The sequence below is a fragment of the Toxotes jaculatrix genome, chromosome 5, assembly GCF_017976425.1.
Source record: "Toxotes jaculatrix isolate fToxJac2 chromosome 5, fToxJac2.pri, whole genome shotgun sequence".
NCBI lineage: Eukaryota > Metazoa > Chordata > Actinopteri > Toxotidae > Toxotes > Toxotes jaculatrix.
The window spans coordinates 24,082,716-24,104,289 of NC_054398.1; the positions used below are offsets into that span (position 1 = coordinate 24,082,716).

At 41.8% G+C, this 21,574-nt stretch overlaps 1 protein-coding gene across 4 annotated transcripts in view; it reads left to right on the top strand.

Moving 5' to 3' along the window:
* LOC121182120 (transcription factor SOX-6-like) overlaps window positions 1–21,574 on the top strand; it is a 104,747-nt gene that overhangs the window by 73,343 nt on the left and 9,830 nt on the right. For 3 of the 4 annotated variants that reach the window (XM_041038465.1, XM_041038464.1, XM_041038466.1), the window contains exons 8-12: window positions 3,223–3,343; window positions 4,685–4,767; window positions 12,794–12,943; window positions 14,241–14,418; window positions 15,959–16,155. In XM_041038465.1, coding sequence (XP_040894399.1) covers window positions 3,223–3,343; window positions 4,685–4,767; window positions 12,794–12,943; window positions 14,241–14,418; window positions 15,959–16,155 — 729 coding nt within the window. The remainder of the gene's footprint in view (window positions 1–3,222; window positions 3,344–4,684; window positions 4,768–12,793; window positions 12,944–14,240; window positions 14,419–15,958; window positions 16,156–21,574) is intronic. The other variant, XM_041038467.1, reaches the window with a different exon arrangement.

Here is a 21,574-nt window from a genome sequence, read left to right on the forward strand (position 1 = left end):
AACAATGTGGTCTGAAGAGCTGGTCAGGTGATGAACATGTGTAACTGCACACTTACCGAACAAAGCAAACTGTGGATAATACAGATGTTTGATGTGTTGTTGCTGCAGAGATGTGAGCCCATAGACACACACACACATGCACACACACAACTTAATTTTAACCTTGACCCTAAAACTAAGTCATAAGCCTCAAACAGCCCTTTGATGAAGTGAGGACCAGCTAAAATTTCCAAAAATGTCCAAAAGCATTCTGACTCTCATTTTCCAAAACTCTGATTGGTCCTTATAAGAAGTACAAGACCACAGATACACAAACACAAACGTTTTTCTTTTCAGGGATTTCAGTTAACTGCATCAGTGTTTTTTTTTTTTTTTTTTTGTAGCCACAATCTAATTCTACAGTCAATCTGACTTCACAAAATGTCTCCTCTCCTAAGAAGTGAACATCAAATTTGTTCTCACAAGAACAGAACACAAACACACAAATACTGACCAGTCCTCACTCAGAAACTGTGTCTTGCATCACTTTATTTACTGTTGCACTTGAAAAATAAGAACATGCTGGTAGTGGCATTTACACTACACTTCACATAATAAAAAGCCTAAACATGTGAATTTAGCTTTTTCAAATATTTTACCATGTTGACAGTGTTTCTCTGCAGGTAGTCAGGTAGTTTTAGAAAACCATGTAAGTTCAGAGAGAGAGAGAGAGAGAGAATATTGTATGAATAAAAGAAATATAAAAAGATGTGGAAACCGGACTTTTAAATATGTTGTCACTGAGTGCAGTTGTGGGATTTTCTAGAAATTGTCTGATATTGAAGTTATATTTTATTTTATCAAAAATCTATCAAATGTCAAAAAATAATGAAAAAAAAGGGGGGGGGGGGGGGGGCATCACAAGTTCCCAGAGCCCAAAAATGAAATCTGTAAGTTGCTTGTTTTGTCTGAGTAGCTGTCCAAAACCCAAAGAAATTCAATTGATCGTGATCTTATCTGCAGATGCTTTTTGCTTGATAAATGCTTCAGTTATTTATCAGAATTAATTTTCTGTTGATCTTCTTTCTGATCAGCTAATCATTTCAGTCCTACAGCAAACACGTGTAAGTCAGGGGTGGCCTTGTTCATCTTTCTCTCTCTGTTTAGTCATGCTCTTTGAAGCTCCCTACCACAAACCCTTTGACCCTGCCTCACACACACCATAAACATCCCAGAGGACGGTCATCTTATTCGACTAATTCAGCAACATAACCACGCAGTACAAATGCAGAGAAGTACTGTAACCACACAACATGCTGATTGCGTAAATCTGGGCACTAATGATGAACTGTCCCAGGAGGACAGTGGGAGGAGGCCCATGTGGTTAATGAATTGGTAGTAAAGGAGATGAATGGAGGTAGACGGCATTGAACGGAAGAAGGAAATGGAAAGAGAAGGAGGGAGGTGTCAACAAGCGTTCATCTCAAAGAGTAACACAAGAAAGAAAAGATGGGAACAAAGGGAGAGGTGGAAAGAAAGGAATAAAAGAGAGGAGGAAAAATAAGAAATGATAAAGAGAGAAAGAAGACTGACAAACTGAGCAATTTAGAGATTCAGAGAAGCCAAGACAATAGAGTGATTAATAAAAAAATCTATAAAACACAGAAAAGGAGGTGAGAGAATGAATCTTAACTAGTCTAAAAAATAATTCAAATTGAAAGCTAAAGAGTTAGAGACACAAGAGCAAAAAGGGAGACGGTCAAGAACAGAAAAACAACAAACATTCAAAAGTGATGAGAGACTTCATGGAACAGAAATTATTCTCAAATGAAAAACCTGGAGTCACTGTGAGAAAGACGAAAACAGGAGTGAAATAAAAACATGAAAATAGTACAGAGGGAAAAGAGAAAAGAGGAGGAGGAAGTGATACACGGTGCAAACAGTGAACCTCACTTAACACTGTAAAATGTCACATACATTTTTCTATATAACTAATTTGAAAAATTAACATTTTTGTCAGCTGTGAATCTTCAGCCCCAAATAACCGCAGCGCCACTTAATTTGCATTTAAATTTTAACACCTTTGAAAAGCTGAAATATCTGCTCAACTTTCAGACAGGAACTCAACGAATGAGAAGAAAGAAAAAACAAGCAGAGAGCACAAGAAAGACAAGAAAGGGAGACGCGAAGGGGAAAGAGACAAACAATTTTACAGCACGGAAAAAACTAAAGAAAAGAGAGAAAAGGATGAAATAAAAGGAGAGACTGAAGGGAAGAGAGAGAGGCAGTCCGGTGGTTAAGACAGCCAGCCTTAATAGATTCCCGCAGGCTCATCTTTGATATGCTCTCTTCAGCTCGAGCCCACAGCGACTTAACTCAGTCGAACCCACAGTTTTTAAGAGTCTTTCAAGCCGACATGAAAGGCAGCTGTTAGCCTCTCTGTTGTTTTAAAGGCATTTTGCTTTACATTTCTACACTTGTCTCTCAAGAAGGAACATCTTTATTTGTTGTTTGGTCTCTGTTCTTTAACTTTGTCTCTTCAACCCTGCTGATCAGTTATTTCTTAGAGTCATTCGATTGGATGGTTTGTTTGTGTGTGTGTGTGTGTGTGTGTGTGTGTGTGTGTGTGTGTGTGTGTGTGCGTGTGCGTGCGTGTGTGTGTGTGTTTGTTACCAAGTTTTTTTCACCTTTTTTTTTTAATTCTTTCTTGTCTCTTTCCATCTTTATTATCTTTATCTCTCTTGCATTCTTTTCATTTTTTATCTAAATTTTCTTTCATTCCTCCTTTTCTCTTTACTGTCTTCCACTGAATTTTATTATCTGTACCTCATTATGTTGATTTATTTTCTGTTAATTTTCATTTTTCTCTCTTTCATTCACATTCCTTCTTTTTTCTTTTCTCTTTTTAAACATTCTTAAATCTATTGCTTTTTTCTTCCTCCATTTCTTCTTCATTTCTTTTATCTCCTTATTTGAATGTTGAATAATGTTATTTGAATGTCCTTGTCTTTCTTTCCATTTTTCCTTTTCCATAGACATTTCCAGTTTTCTTCACATTTTTTTTCAGGTTCCATCTTTCTTTTTTGTCTCTCTACTTTGCAGTGGTAACTGTTTTTGTATATCGGAGTGGTTGTGTGTTCATCAAGCTTTTTTTCAGATACCTTTTCCTATTTTTATTACATTTTACATAAAGACTGCAAACATATCTCATTCTGTCTCTGCCTCTCTCTCTCTGTTTCTCAGGTCCAGGGTCACATGCCTCCTCTGATGATCCCAGTGTTTCCTCACGACCAGAGGTCCTTGGCTGCTGCTGCTGCTGCACAGCAAGGCTTCCTCTTCCCACCGGGCATGTCTTACAAGCCAGGTACACATGCACGCATGCACACACACGCACACATACATACACATGCAAACTCAACAATTACCCAAGACAGATTACACACACTGGTGAGTGTTAAGGAAATGTATGTTTTCTGGATAAACATTCACAGCTCTCAAACAAAAGCTCTATGACTTTCTTGTTGACTAAAAAAGAAAAAGTAGGTCTCTCTCTCTCTCTCTCTCTCTCTCTCTCTCTCTCTCTCTCTCTCTCTCTCTCTCTCTCTCTCTCTCTCTCTCTCTCGTTCTCCCTCTTAGACACACATACACACAAACACAAACACTGGGATCCGAGTCTATGTTAATGAGGTGTGTCAGGTGAGGAATGCTCTGGAAATGAGCAGAGAGAGATTTACAACCACTGCTTGTTCATGTCAGGAACAATACATTGGACACAGCGAGGACTGGAATGTCTCTTTTACGGCGTGCTGAAAACATGTCAGTTACATAACACATCTGCAACATGGAATTTCACACTTTCTCACACACACACACACACACACACACACACTCAAGCATATTCTCCTGGTACTCACCAACCGAATAATGCACACACAAGTCTGATGTAGACAGACAAATCACATGCACTCCCAAAAACACACACAAAACACAAAAGAAGGTGTGAATGGTGCATGTTTCAGCAATCCACAAGGATTTTGCGCACATGAGGACACACCTATACACAGAGACACACACTTCAAGTACACAGTATTCCTACAGCAGGATCCTCTGAACCACCTGCTTTCTTCCTCTCTCCTCGTCCTTCACACATTCCTTTCGTCCATGCATTCCTCCAGGTGCTCGCCTGACGTTGCAAAGCACTAACCCACCATACCTCATACAGAATAATCCATGTTTATTCCTACTGCGTGAGCATACACTCCCGTGTGGGTGCAAAGAAAGGCAGAGATGAAGGAAAGGATTAAAAAGCCATTATTGTACACTCCTTTGACTTTGGCCTGTTTTCAACAAAGGCTCGGACATGGAAAGCCTTTTAGGGACAAACAGTAGGGGTTATACACGGTTCTCGTATATGAATTTATGAGTGAATCCCAATGAGGGCGCTCTGGGTTTGAACTCTGCTCGCCCTGGTCTCGAGTACCCATGTGCCCCAACAATGAGTGTTATTAATCTTTGAATAAAACACTTGTGACCCCTCATGTCTCATTTGACATGAATAAAAACATGAGAGGAACAAGGAAGGAGACAAAGACCGAGACAGAGAGACAGACAGAGGCTGGCCAAAGGTAAAAATAAAGCAGGTTAGTTCTTGTGCAGTAATTTGCTCCCACCTCTCTCTACAATATGTGTTGTTTTTGTTGTTCAGCAGGCGAGAATTACCCCATGCAGTTCATTCCATCCACAATGGCAGCTGCAGCAGCATCTGGACTCAGCCCTTTACAACTACAGGTAAGACTAAAACATCTGGTCTCCTGGAAGTTAATCAAAATCAGCACTGTGTCTTAACAAAACCAAAACTGCATGGATAGATACCACCAGAGGAGTCATATAATTGGGCTTAACTGACCCTTTAAATGAAACTGCACAAAAAGAGTGAGTAATGTCTTCCTCCCACAAAAGAATCACATGTTGGAAGCAAGACCAGAGACCGACAGTTTGACAATGAAGTGGTGAAAAGTAAGGGTGTGTACAGTGGTGGGCATGTGTCTATTTGTGTGTGAGACGTGCTTGAGTTTCACCTGGATTCACTTCTCAGCTCATGAAAACTTTGCAGAAATGAGACATTTTAATTTTTTTGGCAAAACCTTTCATGTTTAGCCATGACTAAAACCACAAGCTGCTTTTATTGTCAAAGACAGAACTTCTACCTAAGCCAAAATTGTTTTACTTAAACCAAAACAAAAGCAAGTATTTTGTCCACCTTATGCTGTTGTTGTCAAAGTGTCATAAAAAAGTGGTTGTCAAGGAGGGAGGCAAGGAGTTGGACCCAAACGGACGACCCACAGACGTAATCAAAAATAATTGTTTATTCTAACAAAGTATCAAATAATAACCATCCAAATGGGGAAAGAGGCAATGAAACAAAAATACAAAACGTGAACTCAAAATCACTCTTGTGAGGAAAAAGACTGGACAACCTGAGAAACCAAAAACGAACAAGAAACAAACAATACACAATCTGACTTGAGACACGATGACTTGGGAAAACACACTAGATCACTGAACTAGAGATGAGACAAAAACAAACTAACAAGAACACAGGGAAACGACGCGACTTAAATACACAAGGCAATGGGCAACAGGTGAAACCAATTAGGGCGGGCAGACAATCACAAAGGCGGGAAACAAGACAACAGGTGAAACCAATTAGGGCGGGCAGACAATCACAAAGGCGGGAAACAAGACAAAGACAGGAAGTAAAACAAGACAAGATACACAAGGGCAATGATGTCAAAATAAAACAGGACCTATAAACAAACCTTAACAAACTGAATCTGAAAAGGTCCAAATGTCCACAAAAGAGATCATAACATAACAAAAAGGGTTCAGAAAACAGCCCCCTTAGGGGCTAGTCATGACAGTGGTCTAATAATATAGAAGTTAGAGACTGTGTCAGGGTAGAGGCCTGCAGAGGAAGTGCCTCTTCAATATCTATGATGATAACTTGAATGAGTGTTGCACAATCAAACAACTGCTACAGAAAAGAAGTTTTCAGCAGCAGGAACAAAGACAAAGCCATAAGGGTGAAGGTTTGTACACTGAGAAAGTACATATGACTCTAATCCCGAGGGTGTAACCAGCAGGCCAGAACCTTAGACAATTGTACAGAAGTGGGAAAGTAAATAGAAAAGACAGTCAAGATAAGGAATGATGGCAAACTAAATGAAACTCCTATTCATTCTAACCTCACCCTGAGTTCAAGTGGGAAAAAAACCTGCAATATTTTCATGAAATAAAAGACTTTTTAATGCTCCATATTCATTGTTGACTCAAAGAGCACAATAGTGATTTAATGTATACCTGGTGCATGAAACCTTTTATATTTTACCAGTGAGATCTAGAGGCCAAGGCTATTATGAAACATGTCTGGTGGATTTTAACAAGGAAAAACCTCTGGCAACAGCTGCAATAAAAAGAATAAGCTGGCGTCGCTGACCGAAGGTCTAACTTCAACAACAGAAAATCAAAGAAAGGAACGCCACACTGTGATTGACAGGTGATCTCTGGAAAGTGCAGATACTCAACTACAATAATTAAGTTGCCACTAAAATGGTACTTTGCCTGCCGGCATTGTTTATTTCCTCACTTAGCTTCTTCTTCTTCTACTTCTTCTGTGCAACTAAGCAGTATTCAGCTGCTCCATGTTGCAGTGTATGTTCATAAATACCCCAAAAACAGATAGAAGAGCAAAATGAATGGGAAATACAAAGGGAAGCTGGAGGAGGCCCAGCATGCATTAATTGGCTCGGATCACAGGCTCATTTCTTAATGAATTTTAATGGAGTGAACTTTTTTCAATAAAACAGCATGGTGCGTTGGTTAAAGGCGAAGATCTATAGGCCGACGCTAACATGCTAGCCTGCTTATCTGCTGCCTGTCAGCTGTGTTAAACAAAAGCTGTTATGATGAATCACAGAGGAATTCCGCCCCACCAGCACAACACCTGGCCCAGGCAATTCATCAAATATTTTATTGCTGCTTGACACCTGTGGTTTGAGAATAGCACTTATCCATAATGGTTATCATAGAACATATTTGCAAAGAAAAAAAAAGTGAAACAAAATAGAAGAAAAGAAAAATGAAATCTTTACTCCCTAAAGGCGGTTTGGAATTTCACAACACGACCCCGTCACCCCTCCTGATGCACCTACTATCAGAGGAAAGAACAAAAGCCCTCAAAAGCTTTTTCACTGTTAAACAATATTGCTTCATCACGTCAGTTGTTACCATAGCATGGCTTTTGGATGTTATAAGAATCCTTATCTCAGTTTATTCAATTTGTATTGTGGTTTTCGCTTATCGAGGCCCTCATTAGCCGCTATTGACTTAGCAAAGCGCCGTGCTGCGCTGAGGGGATCGGAGTCTTGGCGCAGCCTATCTCCACTCATGGCTTTGAAATTATCAAAAGAGCCGCACGGTGAGTGAGAGGTAAGAGGATGAATAATGTCGGAGATGCAAACTCATTCGCATTTGAACACTGCCAGAGACGAGGAGAATGAGAGGCAGAGAGGAACCTGAATGAAAGAGGAAGCTTCTCATCACGGCGTCGGCTGAAATTGAGTAGGAGACTGGGAAAAGGAAGAAGACAGAGAGTACGGGGAAGTGTTTATGAGAGAAAAAAAGGGCGATTATCTGAGGAATTTTTGTGAGACGGAGGCGCTGGCTTCCAGCACATGTTTGGACATTGTTTTGACAACAATGCCTACGCCAGAAGCGATCATGACGTGATTTATGAGTTGTACTTGTTTAGTTATGTATCTTCATCTCAGAAATTTACCAGTAGCACTCTCTGTACTATGGTGCAAGAGCACTTGCAGTATTGCAACAAATAGATAGCAGTTTAGATGGGATGGACACAACAAAAACACCTGCACAGTGTACTGCTATCCAGTCCAACAACCTTTCAATGAATACTTACTAAGTGAATCAACATGCCACCTTAAATCTTAAACTACATGTATGAGCTGCCTCTTTCTGGAGTGTTTTTGCCGTGTGTGGAAGCTGCTTGTTTGTGTGTCAAAGAGCTTGACAACTACGGGGTTTCCCTCAGGAAATTAGTTGATAAATGAGCCATTTTCCATTACTTTTCCCAACATTGAAGCATATTGCTTTGATTAATTGCCATACCTTGTACATAAAGTATGAAGGATGTGTCAGTCAGTTTAGGTATTGTATAGTTGTCCAAACAATAGCCTGACTCATCACAGACATGGGCTTTCTTGTGTTTTGTAGCACCTCAGAGCATTGATCTGATATTAGTGCCGGTCTTTATTCCCATATCTGCCATAAAACGCTGCAGGAAACCCTGAACTAAAGTGATTCTGATACAACAAACATAACAGATCTGATAAGACAAATAGAAACATTTTATTTCTCTACATCTTGCACTATCTTAAGCCCTTTGGCCTGCATGTAGCCATTGCGGTTACGCTGTAGTGCCACAGTGGCTCTCTCTCTTTCTCAGCTCTGGCTCTGCTTTCTCTATGGGCTCTGCCTTTGGGAGGTGAGGGACAAGGACAGCATTGAAAACCTGTTTTCTCACAATGATAGGGAGTGGATTTTCTTTTTTTTAACCCAGAGCCTCACTAACATACTTCTGCTAACTTCTTGTGCTTTACTCATCCCATTTTTTTCTTGCATGAAAACTGTCTCTGGCCTTCGCCTTTGGGCTTTGGTGCTTGGACTCGTTGTTGCTTGTTATGCTGATGGGGTGTGAGGGCCAAAAGCATTGGTGTTCTCATTAAACATAAAAAAAAAATGTATGAGACAAGCACTTACAGAACACAATATGGAATTTGCATTACAGGGTGAGGCTACCTTTAATTTATTTAGTTGCATTCATTAATGAGTTGTTGTGAAGTCCTCTTTAATGTCTTAGCAGTGCACACACTGACATGTTATCTGTTTTTAAGTGTTTTTTTAGTTATTAGTCTCAGTTATGCTTCGCTTTACAATAGCCTTAAATCCAGTGTGTGAGACTGTGCTTTAGTCTATAAAAAAAGCATTGTAAATACCCAATTACACAGTGTTAGTTCTACATTAGCAATCTCCTCTGCTGCATACTATAGTCAAGTACACACCAGCTGGTATCAAACCCTTTTAATGCCAAATCTGTGCTCGGTACAGGATGGACAGATGTTGTAGCCAGACTGCTCCAGATGTTTTACAGTTGAGCCCCTGTAGGACTCTTTCAGACAGCTGGCTGGCACTGATGGTCAAGCCGACATGAACTGGCATATGGAAAGATGCATGTTCTCAAGCAGTGAAAATTAACTTGCCCAAGCTACAAGAAGTCCTCCATCGAAGTCATTCAAGAAGACAGGACAGGTTTGGAGAGCCACTGCAAGAATTGATCATTCTTCTTTAGTTTTAAGCCTTGATCAGCTGAAGAAAACAAAATCAAATCAAGAGGATAACAGAGATATTTGGCAAAAGCTGCCCCATTGTGCATGACCCATCATGGCATGACCTAACAATTTTGATTGAACAAATGTCGTGCTATCAGCGTGGGAACTTGATCAGGCCAATTGTTTCCAGAGTCTTGGAGTAGACCCCTTCACAAACAGTGGATTCCTGCTGAAGAAAGGCCCCCTTTGTGTATGGCTAATGCGAGGGAAATACAGTTGCTTAGCAGACATTCTTGTTGAAATCATAAGACATCTCTCGCTGTCTCTCCCTATGTTCAGCCTATTTCTTTTTTTGTGTCTAGGGCATACAAACAAAGGTGAAAAACAAACTTTTGTGCTCCAGAGTCTGGATTTCTGCCCCTTGTTGCCAACATTCAGTCATTAGGCCACAATGGCTTTCTTTTCCATAAATGATTGGAAAGCAGTCAGAGTTGGGGGTTTTTTCAACTTTAAAAAACAAAGCATTTGCGCCATGAAAGAGAACTGGAAAAGAGATAATGGTTGTCTTTATACGGCCTGCTTCTCTGTGTATCTTTTTCACTGTCTTGGACACAGCCAACCCTCCCAGTGCAACATTTACCCTCCATCCTCTGTGAGGGCCAGCTCAGTGGCAGTCGATCTATTTCACTCTCTTCCACTTCTTCCTTCCCCCCCTGCAAACCTGCTGAAAAAGACAAAACCCCATTTGTTTTGTGTACTCCTGAGATCGATAGCAGCTCGACACTAAAAGAGGCCAGCTAAAGGGATTCTTCACTAATGGGACAGGCCGGTCTGAGCACTGAGGAGGCTGTTGGCAGGCTGCATTACACTGGTCCAGACAGTGCTACCCACACCCAGACCACAACAACATCACCTTCTCTTTGCTTTCTTAAGGATTACACCAAGTAGGCCAAGGCTATTAAGAAGACCTGCTGGTGATCAGGAGGATCAAAAATGACAGATTGATCATTTGGATTTTAGTCAAATTAGCACTAACTTCCAAAGGCCAATCAGATAGTCCGGACAGCCGAGGCACGGTTCAAGGCCCTCTTTGTCAATTTGTAATTTAGGAAATTGCGGGATTGTCTTCCCTTGGGGGTTGACTGAGTGGCGAGAGCTCTAGTTGGGGTTGTTTACGCTGCACATTGGCCTCCCAAGTCACCAATCAATCTCAGAGTGTCTTTAAGAAACAGTGGGGGAAAAAATAGGTAAAAGCTCTTATTTTCAGCCTTTTGTTTGTTCAACAGTTCCCTTTTCTTATTTGGAATTGCTGACGGAATCGCTGCTAACAGCACAATAGCCATGGGTGTGTTTGCACAAAAATACCCCATGTGTGTGTTTGTGCAGGCACAAGTGTGAGATCTTAACTGTGTGTTTTACCTCAAAGACTCGTGTGTCTGCTCCAGCTCCCGCTCCCCTTAGAGCTGTAAGAATATCAGGCATCACCAGAAGTAACTCTGCGGTCGGCTTGATTGACGCGAGAGGCCTCACCACCACCCATTCAAGGCATATTCTTACGGGGATCTCATATCGCCAGGGGTTGGCCCGAGCACTCCCGGTGCCTTCCAAAGAAAATAAGCGGCGTGACATCAGGGTTTTGTTTCAATGGCGAGGCCCCTTCTGTTTGTGTTTAATATCGCTCAGAGAGAAGTGGAAAGAGGGCCAGCCAATTTCTCTGGCCCCGACCGCTGAGCCTGGTGCTTCGGCGGTGAAGCGACGGTGGTCTCGTGTGTCTGCAGTGCAACACTCTCTATCCTCTCTCCTTTTCTCTGCTGCACTCTCTTTGCTTTTGGATCTCTGGTCCCAGGAGGCTTTGCAGTTTTGACTACAGGGAAATCAGATCTCACAACACTGGGGGCCTTTTAGGCTGAGGGGGCAGAGAGTAAAAACAGAGAGAGAGAGAGAGAAACAGAAATGGAAATAGAGATGGGGGAGAAGATATGAAGAATGATTTTGGAACAAAACTGCGAGACAGAAGAAAAAGGAAAAAAGTCAAAGGGAGATCAAAAGAGAAGAGGACAAAAGAAAGACAGAAACATAGAAGGAGAGGGAGAGTATAGATGAGGTGAGAGTAATGAAAAATGAGAGGAAAGTAGGAAAGTAGAAAAGAAAGAGAGGAGGGAGTCTTAAGTGAAGGCCAGCCACGTCTGGGTGGTTTTCCTGAGGACAGGCGCTTTGATACTCCAGCACTCACACTCCAATGCATTTAGACAGGGGTTGACAGTGGTTTCAGGCAGCGGTTTGTCTGGCCAGCTAGCTTTGATTTAGAAGACCCTGGACTGTGGGCCGAGTATTTGACTCTTTGATTTTTGTTAAGTACCTTGGATGGAAAATCAGTACAGTTTTTTTTTTTTTTTGCTGCATTTAATGTTCTCGTCTCTACCCTGAAGGCAGATGGCTTACACTTTCCAAGTCTTTTATTTTAGGTTTTCTATTATTTTTAGGCTATTTTCAAGTGTTTTTCAATTGACTTGCATGCCTGAGATGTAATTGCAGCATAACTACACCTACACTCAATATGACTGCACACTGTTGTCTTTTGGATTCTGTATGGTTTGGTGAAGAAACCCAACTGTATGAACTGTTAATGCAAAGACTAACCATATGTGACAAGATTAGTCTCAAGTGTTTTTTGAGACTCAAAGTATTGTTTACAATCCTCATTTGATTTGATTTTATTTGACTATTACCATTTAAAATTACAGCTCTGCTGAAAAGCCAAGACTTAAAATAAAGGTTAAATTGCCAGGATAACAAAAAAAGCTCATGTGGCTTTTTTTTCCACTGTGGTTCACATTGTTATTTGAAAAATAAAGGAAACCAGCCTTTTATTGTTAGAAGTACTGAGCCAGGCATTGTCTGAAAAGCTTATTTCATTACTTACTGTACTTTCTGATATTTGTGCAGAACGGAGTAAAATAGATATCTCTTTTTTCAAGAAGTCAGTATTAAAGTTAAAGAGCAAAGCATTCAGAAGTTTCTTTAGCTATTATCTGGATTTATTTCTAGATGCAAATCGATGTTCAATCTGCGCTCAGCATCTGTTGAAAGAATAACTGTCAGAGATGGATTGTAGATAATTTAAAATAAAAATGTTTTGCTGGAATGCCTCCCTGATAAATACTCACCCCCTCAAACAAATCTTCCATTTGTGTGGGACACTCCTGTCAAATTCAGATCTAGGTGTGTGTGGGTGTGTATGTGTGTACATTCACATCTGTTTCCATGTGAGTTCTGTGTGTGTTTGGCTCAGACACACACCCAAAGAAGAAGAGAAGAGAGAGAATGAAAGAGGAAAGCCACTGACTAGCTGCTGGCGAGCAATGTTAATAGCCTGTCGGTTTTGCTGGTTTCTTCCCTTTTTGCAGCAGCTGTATGCAGCCCAGCTGGCAAGCATGCAGATCTCACCAGGAGCCAAGATGGCTCCCCTCCCGCAAGCTCCCAACTCCTCCGGTCCCCTTTCCCCCTCCGCCCTGAAGAGCGAGAAGCGAGCATCCAGCCCTGTCGCTCAGATTAAGGTGAGCCCATTATAGCAAATGATTTTGTGAAATGGTTTATGAGCTGTATGAACGATTCAACAGGATACGCAATGTGATTGATAACATTGCAGTTCAGGAGACAGGTTGATGCTCTAATAAGTCACTACACAGAAGAAGCAAGCAACTGGGAATTAAACAAATGTATAATGTATACATATGGGGGAAAACAGTGTCTCTGTGGTCTATGAAGTAAGACGATATAATAGGACAAAGGAAAGAGTGAGTTCAGAATATGAATGATAGGAACACACACAAGAACACCAATGATGATGGTCAGTGAAAGTAAAAGTCAGAGGTTGGAAATTTTGAAGTCTCTGAAACATTGATCTGCGCATGGCCCCGTACTCTGCACCGTCAATTAGAAACAGCTTATTTAAAAGTTGCACACTGATACACACACACTCAAATACACAAACTGACACTGGCGCTGGCTGCTGTTTGGCAGGAGCCCAGGCCCCTTCACTGGAAGGAGCGTACGCCTCATCTTTACTCGACGACGAGGCAGTAATGGAAGCCATGTGTGTGTGTGGGGCACAGCTGCAACCGGCGTCACAATAGACCGGCGTCAGCGCTCACCACACTCAAACAGTAGTGCTGTGCCCTCCAATCTTCCTCCACTCTCCCCACCCTCTGCTAACCCCCGCACATGCTCAGCCCACCCCCAACTTTGGCATGCCACCCGCAGCCTAACCTTCCTTCCCTCCTTCTGCTGAGCAGTCCCTAAACTCCTTCCCTGCTCAACACCTCCCTCAGTCTAAGCTCAACTCCAAATTAGCTCCACATTCATTAGGCGTTTGCTGCCAACACAAGAGCCCCAGTCAAGCTGTGATGACGTGCAGGAGTTTATTTCTTGTCACTGCTTCTACTTTTCCTGGGATTCCTTATGTGGATCAATGTGGTCATGTTCCTTTGATTAGACAAACAAAGGTGCCCGTGTTTGGATAGGAAGGTACACTACAATTTTTTCCCCTGTCAGGTTCCCAGAAGTTAGCTGTGGAATGACTGATCAGTCAGTTTGAGTAATTTAGTGATGATCCTCACTAAACTACTCAGAGCACTTCAGGGATACTTTGGACAAAACTGAAAATCAGTGGCTGTGGGCAGCTTGAATTCAGTCAGTTACATTTTCATTGGGGACTCATTTTCATGGCAGACACAAAGTTTTACCAAAATAATGCTTGGCCAAGAAATGGAGGTGGTGTTTGACTCTAAAAAAAATAGATATTGGGTAGCTTCTTATGTTCTGTCTGACACATTTTCATCAACACTGTTACAGGAGGAAGGGTCCACACAGCCATTGAACCTCTCGGCCAGACCGAAGACAGCTGAGGCTCTTCGCTCCCCAACGTCCCCAACACAGAGTCTGTTCTCTGGAAACAAGACCAGCCCTACAGGCATGGGCAAGGGCCGCATCCCCAGCCCCATCCCCAACACGGGCAGGAACACCTCTCTTGGTAGGTAACACATACATGCACTGTAACACCAGTGTTTCCTTTACCACTGGGTAGACAGGATGGGCAAACCAGACCACTGCTATTCCGCCTAGAAGAAGTACATTAGCATTGGCTTTACTGACATGTTCAATAAGGATCACAGGGTCTAAATCCTGCTTTTCATCATGCCAAGACAAAACTCTGAGGGGAAACACTGACACACTCTACACATGTGTACTCGCTCACACATAAACACACATGCACTTTCATACACCACAGTATCGTTCTCATCTGTACTGTACATCCATCCAGAGCAAACACGTCTTCACTCCAGTGTAAAACTGTTCCTCCCCTCAACCGGAAAAACAAAAACATCACCCACCCAAACACCTCCCTCCTCCCCGCCACACACAGACAAACTAAGCAGCGTTACATGCGCCTGATAGACTGCAGACACCTCAGCCCCACGAGGAGACCTGTGTGCGAGTATTTGTGTGTATGTGTGTTTGTGTTTTACAGGAGTCCAAAGCCCTGTATTTAGCCCCAATGAAAACTCCAGCAGCGGAAGCAGTGAAACCCAGCACACGTTATTTGGTTTTTAAGAGCTTCCTCACATCATTGTCTGCCCGCGCTAGACCTTTTATGCCCCTACCTCTGCTATCTGTTATTAAGGCCAATCTAAACCCTCTCATTATATCCCCCCAGAAAACAATTTCACCAGCTCTTCTGGAGTGGCTTTGAGGACACGTCGCTTGTGTTCCCTGCAAAGTTATTTTTTGCCCATTTTAACGGCCACCCAAGCATACAGTGCTTCCTACTTGTCTGCTAATTAAACGAGGAGGGCGACGGAAACTTTGCATCCTTTTATTTATTTTTTTTCCTCATTCTTCAAATGTGCATCGGCTTCAAAAGTGTGAAGCACATAAACAAGGGGGAGGAGATTCTTGTTGTGTTTAGACACAAGTGGACTGGAAAACAAGTTGAGCAACATTTGGGCCCTGATAAGAGATTGGAAAAATCCCATTTTTTAATACAGATGTTTAGATGTTATTATAACAGGATTTTGTATTCAACCATTGTGAACTTTTGTTTTTCAGCACTTGTGCTTTGTTTTCAAAGCTTGATGGTTTTTATGAAGGAGCATTGATTCAGCCACGTCTGACTCAAGTGGTTTAAAATACATCCAAATGAGAATTTAAATAACAGTGGCTATGAAGATTCTTTGAGAACTGCAGACTTAGAAGCATAGTTCAAATGCTGAACTATAGTATTTTCAGGTTATCTATGATGGCATAAACCTGTAGAACTATTTCCTGGTAATGGTTTTGTAAAGGCTGAATAGACTGAATCACAATCAACAGGTCACCTCATGACATAACATGACTCAGTCCACATACCTTAAAGACGGCTTGGTTAAGGTTGGTGAAAAATGCCTGAAAGCCCTAACGACGCTATGTTGCCAGGCAACTGTCAGTCAAATCCGATCAAATCACTTTTCCTGTCATGCCAATGAAAGTGACATACAGTTTTCCCTCTCTCCTATCCTGTCCTCCCCTTCTAGACATCCTGTCCAGCCTCAACTCCACAGCACTGTTTGGGGACCAGGACGCAGTGATGAAGGCCATCCAAGAGGCCAGGAGCATGAGGGAGCAGATCCAGAGGGAGCAGCTCCACCAACAGCAGCAGCAGTCAGGACACCAGAGTCTGGAGGCCAAACTGTCTGCCCTCACCAGCATGAGCCTCAACAACGGCAACAAGGTTAGAGGCACAGACAGGTCACATGTGGCAACATAAGAAGATGCACAGACACACTTCACTGATAAGGCCTATAAGAATCACATGGTCTAAATGCGATTTTCAAAGGCATTTTGCTTCATGTGAAGAAAGAATTCTGATTGAACACTCATGCATCTGCATGCGCACACCCATATAAACCACACAAATGAAAAGACATATACGCACAGTACATTTGACTCAAACCAAGTACATTCACCCAAGTTCTGTACTTTTCTGAGGAGCAATTTTGAGGTACTAGCACCTTAATATAGAACAGTTATAGTTTTCTATTTACTTTGCAGTTTAAGATTTTACATACAAAACATATGATCACCTTCTAAAAGAGAATACATGTATTAAACATAGTTAAAATTAGCTCCATCTGGACCAGCTGAAGGTTGTTTACATATTTATATCTCAAAAATAATAATTTAGCGCTCTAATTGTTATTCATAAATAATTTTGTATGTATACGTAACTGTGCAGGAACAGCTTAGCAAGGCTAACTGATTTACTATTTCTGTGGTTCTACATTCAAAAAGGGCTTTTTACGTTTTCTAGGGAAGTTAATATCACCCCCTGTTGGCCCCATATGCTTCAGCATCTTTTTTTTTTCGCAGTACACTCTTTCTGCATATTTTTGAATGTACGCAGGGAGGGAGAAGGGAGAGGATTTCTTCTGCATTTATCTCTGAACACCATTCAGATCCATGTTATATTCTCTCTTACTCCTTCACACACACACACACACACACACACACACACACACACACACACACACACCTCTGTATATCTCCAAACTCTTCAATCTTGTGTCACATTTTCTCCAGTATTTCATTGGCCGGCTGTTCAAGGTTTCTGCTCAGCTCGTGCACGAGTCTGAAGAATATTCATGGATGATATTTGGTGTTGTTTGGCTCGGGATGCAGTTCTTGAGAACTTCTCTTTTCTCCTCTCATCTCCACGGCCACCCAGAAGCCAACAGCTTTGAAGAGGGAGCAGCTGGGCCAATGACAAGTGATGGTTTTGGCGTGTGAGTGTGTTTGTGTGCCTGCCTTGACTGAGACTGAGTGGGTGTTTTTTTGGAGAGGAGATGGTGTTAACATTAGTGTGTGTGTGTGCCCGTGTGTGTATGAGTGTATAATGGAGTCCAGCTCTCCACTTGCCCTGGAGGGGGGATCCCGGCCTCAGGGTTTTAGCCCAATTAAAGGGCCTTTCTCAGGGAAGGGACCTCCCCCCTCCATGCTCACCTCTTCCCCCAGCTCATCACTCTCCCTTGGGCTGAAGGAGACAGGGCCTTTATACCAGGATCTCATATCCACAGGGAAATCCATATTCCAAAACATCTTCAATCAGTCTGATCAGCCAATCATAGAGTCCAAGGATCAGACATTCAGTAAAATAGGGAACATGATTAGACCGGCTCTCCTGTGCAATTGATCCCATGTTGCTTGCAAGGATGAGGAGAAGGAGGAGGAGAGGAACTCATGAATATTTTAGGGGTGGAGTCTTTGAACCCGCCAACCCCAAGTAGGTCATGATTGGTGCACTCCAAGGATAGGCTGTTTTGAATTTTTGGACTTGTTTGCCTTGCATCTTCAGGAGGAAAACATCCAAAATCTGGAAAAATATATCTCTGCTGTACTTATCCTCAGTCCCAAGTTGATTTTTTTTTATAAGTCATTATACTAGTAAACACTGAGAAGCTCATAAATATAAATTATACAACAGCCTATACTAATAAATTGTTTATTAAGATTTAATGTGAGTGGTCTGCTGCAGGTCCGGTGAAAAATCCCTGCAATGTTCCCAAATAAGTTTGTGCTTAAAAGAGCTTTTTGCAAAAAGTTAACTTTGAAGTGATCACAGATTAAGGTGAGTGTGTTGCAGGGACAGCCCTACGCACTTATTGAGCTCTATATTTTCCAGCTTTATAAGAACAAAACCAAAGCAATGCAGTAATTTGGTTTATAGCTCCATGCCTCCTAATAAAAAGCTCATTTGGAAAGTCTCAAAGTAATTGTTTCCGGTTCGAGGACGACAGCAGGCCTTGGTGTTTGTTGTCAGTTTGTTATTCGTTACCTAACAACAGTGGCTCAAAGACTCTTTCTCTTAGCTTTAAATACATAATTTTTTCTTTGGGAAGGAGGAGGTTTTGTGTGTGTGTGTGTGTTTTTTTTTTTCTAAAGCTCTCAAAGGCTTTGCTCTGTCTTAAACAATTCATGGATGGAACTTGCTGGATACTGAGAGTGTGACTCACCCGTTCCACCTCGGGAGGCAATGAGACCAGCTCTTTTTCTTTACCTTGGATTTGTGTGTTGTTTTCTGTTCATCGAATAAATTTGTTACTCAAATCCTCCCCTTTGAAACTTTGAAGCTGTGCCCCAGCCTTTTTGTTTTATGACATTGTACTAGCGCAGCATATTCGGCCTCTTTGGAGGGAATGAGACAACTACTGTAAATGGTATCTCAGTGTAATGTTGAATGTTGAGCTATTTATTGCCTGTGCTGATTCGACTCAAAGGGAGTCGTCGTGGTGACGTCTGAGTGTGTGTTTGTGTTTATTTCATTTTCTGTTAGTGTATTTTTGTCCAGCATTCATTTCAAGCATAGACGACATAGACATTTCTCTAAGAGCTGAAAGTGATCCCGGGCTCCTTTGTGTGTGTGTGTGTGTGTGTGTGTGTGTGTGTGTGTGTGTGTGTGTGTGTGTGTGTGTGTGTGTCCTGGCTCTGCTCTGGCCTTGGCCATGTTAATGTCATTATAGCTGGTGTACAGACGAGAGGCCTGGCCAGTTAGTGGCATTGTTGAGTATCACCTTACGCTTACGTTGCTTCCAGCTGGCCTGTGGCTGCCAAAGCTCACTGAAATAGCCACTGTGTATGACTGTGTGGGTGTGTGCATGTATGTATGTGTCTGTGCACTTTTTTCATCTAAACAGCCACAAAACACTGCCTAAAACCACTTAAAACAAAACATCAAGTTTCTGAGAGGTTGGCACTGTACTCCACTTACATGTCATGGATTAAAACACCAAAACCAACCATGTGTTCCATGGTAAAATTCTTTAATCTAACTCATTAGAAAAGAAAATGATAACATATAGAAGTTCTAAATCTGCACAGTAAGCTACTTTAAAAGTGTGACAGTTTTGCATTGGGGATTGGTAAAGTTTAGATGAAATGTGATAGAACCACGAGGGACGACTGTTCCTGTTTCCAGAGGTGAACATGGTGGGTGATGGCAGACTGAGTGCAGGTAAATCTACAGGCCACATAAGAAGGAACAGTTTTTATTGTTCCAAGATCTGTTTTCTCACTTTGGCTGAAGCTGGCCATGCACATGATCACTCAACAGCTGATTCTAAATTGTAAGTATTGAATTATGGGGGCATGTTATTCTTTATTCCTCTAATGCTGTCAGCAGATCCTTCAGCAGCTACACAGAAGGTGGGTTGAAATTTGGACCGTTTATTAGAAAATTTGACAAAATAAAATGAAACAAAACAAAACAAAAACAATACAATAGACAATTGTAGTCATCAAAAAAGTGTGAAACTAGAGCTTATATGCCAACCCTTCTTATAATACTTACTTTGCCAACCACTATTTATTAATCATCATTTTTTTATTTAATCATCTATTTGTTCATTCAGTTTCTTCACACTTTGTTTCTTGAACATTCACATTCCTCTCAGACTAAGCCTTGTACGCTTTCAGGAAGTATTTATTCTTAACTTCTGTACAGTTTTGAAATTTTCCAGATCTCTACATTTTAGACTCTTTAATTTAATACAGCCCATAGAGAGGTGTCTTTTGTCTGTACCCTGCTGAATAAAGTCGGTCAACATGCTTGCAGTTTCTGTTGGACGAGCAGAATGAGTCTGGGAGGAGGAGAGGAGGGAGGAAATGGTTGTATAGAAGTTTATATTGGCTCCGCTGGTGAGTTTGGTCTTTGTAGGAAGCGAGCCTGTGAAACCGACAGCTCAGATGGTTCCAAGTCTTGATTAAAGGTCGACGTAATGTTGCTGTATTTGAAGCCTGAATGATATACATTATAATAATGTACACTACAAAGCTGAGCCTGGCACCTGCAAATAGACTGTTGAGTGTCTACTTCTTTGGGATTGGAGCCTCAAAGGGTGGAGGGCTGGTGGTGGGGTGTTAAGGGCTATGAATAGGAGGAATGGTGAAAAGGAGAAGGAGGGGAGGAGAAAAAAACAGAACAGGGCTGACTGACAGCTCTATCGGCACACAGCGATGTCTGGAGAAGGACAGAGAGAAAGAAAGATGAAGAAAATAGGAGGAGAGACGCAATGCTGGTGGGCGGGTGGGGGGTGGGGGGTGGGGGGGGGGGGGGGGGGGGGGTGGGTGGGGGGGGGGACTGAGGAGGTTGCCAAACTTGATTGGTCCAGGAGGAGACAGTAAACGGTTGCGGGTCAGTTGGAGGCAGGCCGTGCTGGCGGTAGGCGAGTTGTAACTGTGGTAATGAGCTCAATACGGTGTGGATTTAAAAAAAAAAAAAAACAGCGAAGTTTAAAGTGTTACCCTAGCAACGGTGGAGAGACGCAAACGCCAAGACAAGGAGAGACCAGGCAGAACAAAAAGAGTCGGGTGTCTCTTAAATTTAGAAATATACATTCAGCAACAATATTGGGCTCCAGACCCAGTGAAAGGAAAAGTGTGTTAAAAATACTGCAGCGGCACAGATGTGATTTGTTTCTGTGGTGCTTGTTTGTGCAGATTAAAGCGAATGCTCCTCTTTTTCCTCTGTTTTTGTAATTTAACTTGATATTTTTTCATTTGTCCTCAACCTCAATCTTTTGCTTAGTTTAATTCATCTTTGCCCTTGCACATGTCCTTCAGTTTGTTTAATTAATTTTGTCCTTGGTTAGTCAACTCATCTACTTCCAAGTCAAGTGCTCTTTTTGATCCAATTCAGATCTGAGTTAAATGGTAACATAATATGGATGCAATGCAATGGGTGAGTTTCACTGTGTCAAAACCATTCAGATACAGTTGTGACAGATACAGGTATAATTGCCTGAGTAGCAGGACTGACATTGATTTTTTTTTAAACAGGTAGTCCTTCTGCGATGAAGAAGAGGAGCATAATAGTGTACACAATACAAATGGAGTTGCATGAAAGAGAAAGTTAAAAAAAAAAAAAAAAAACACTCTATAATGCTGCTCCAAAGGGCAGCAGTCCAGCATCAAACCAGCAGGCACACGAGCCAAACCTATTTCAATCTTGACTAAACAAAGCAAAGACAGCTCCTTATTGCATTTGCCACAAGAACTTTCAAGTAGACCAAAGTAGACCAACCACAGGGAATATTTGCAAATTTTGACCCAGGTCTGCTGTTAATCTGTAGTTTGGATCAGTCCACCTCTATTGATGC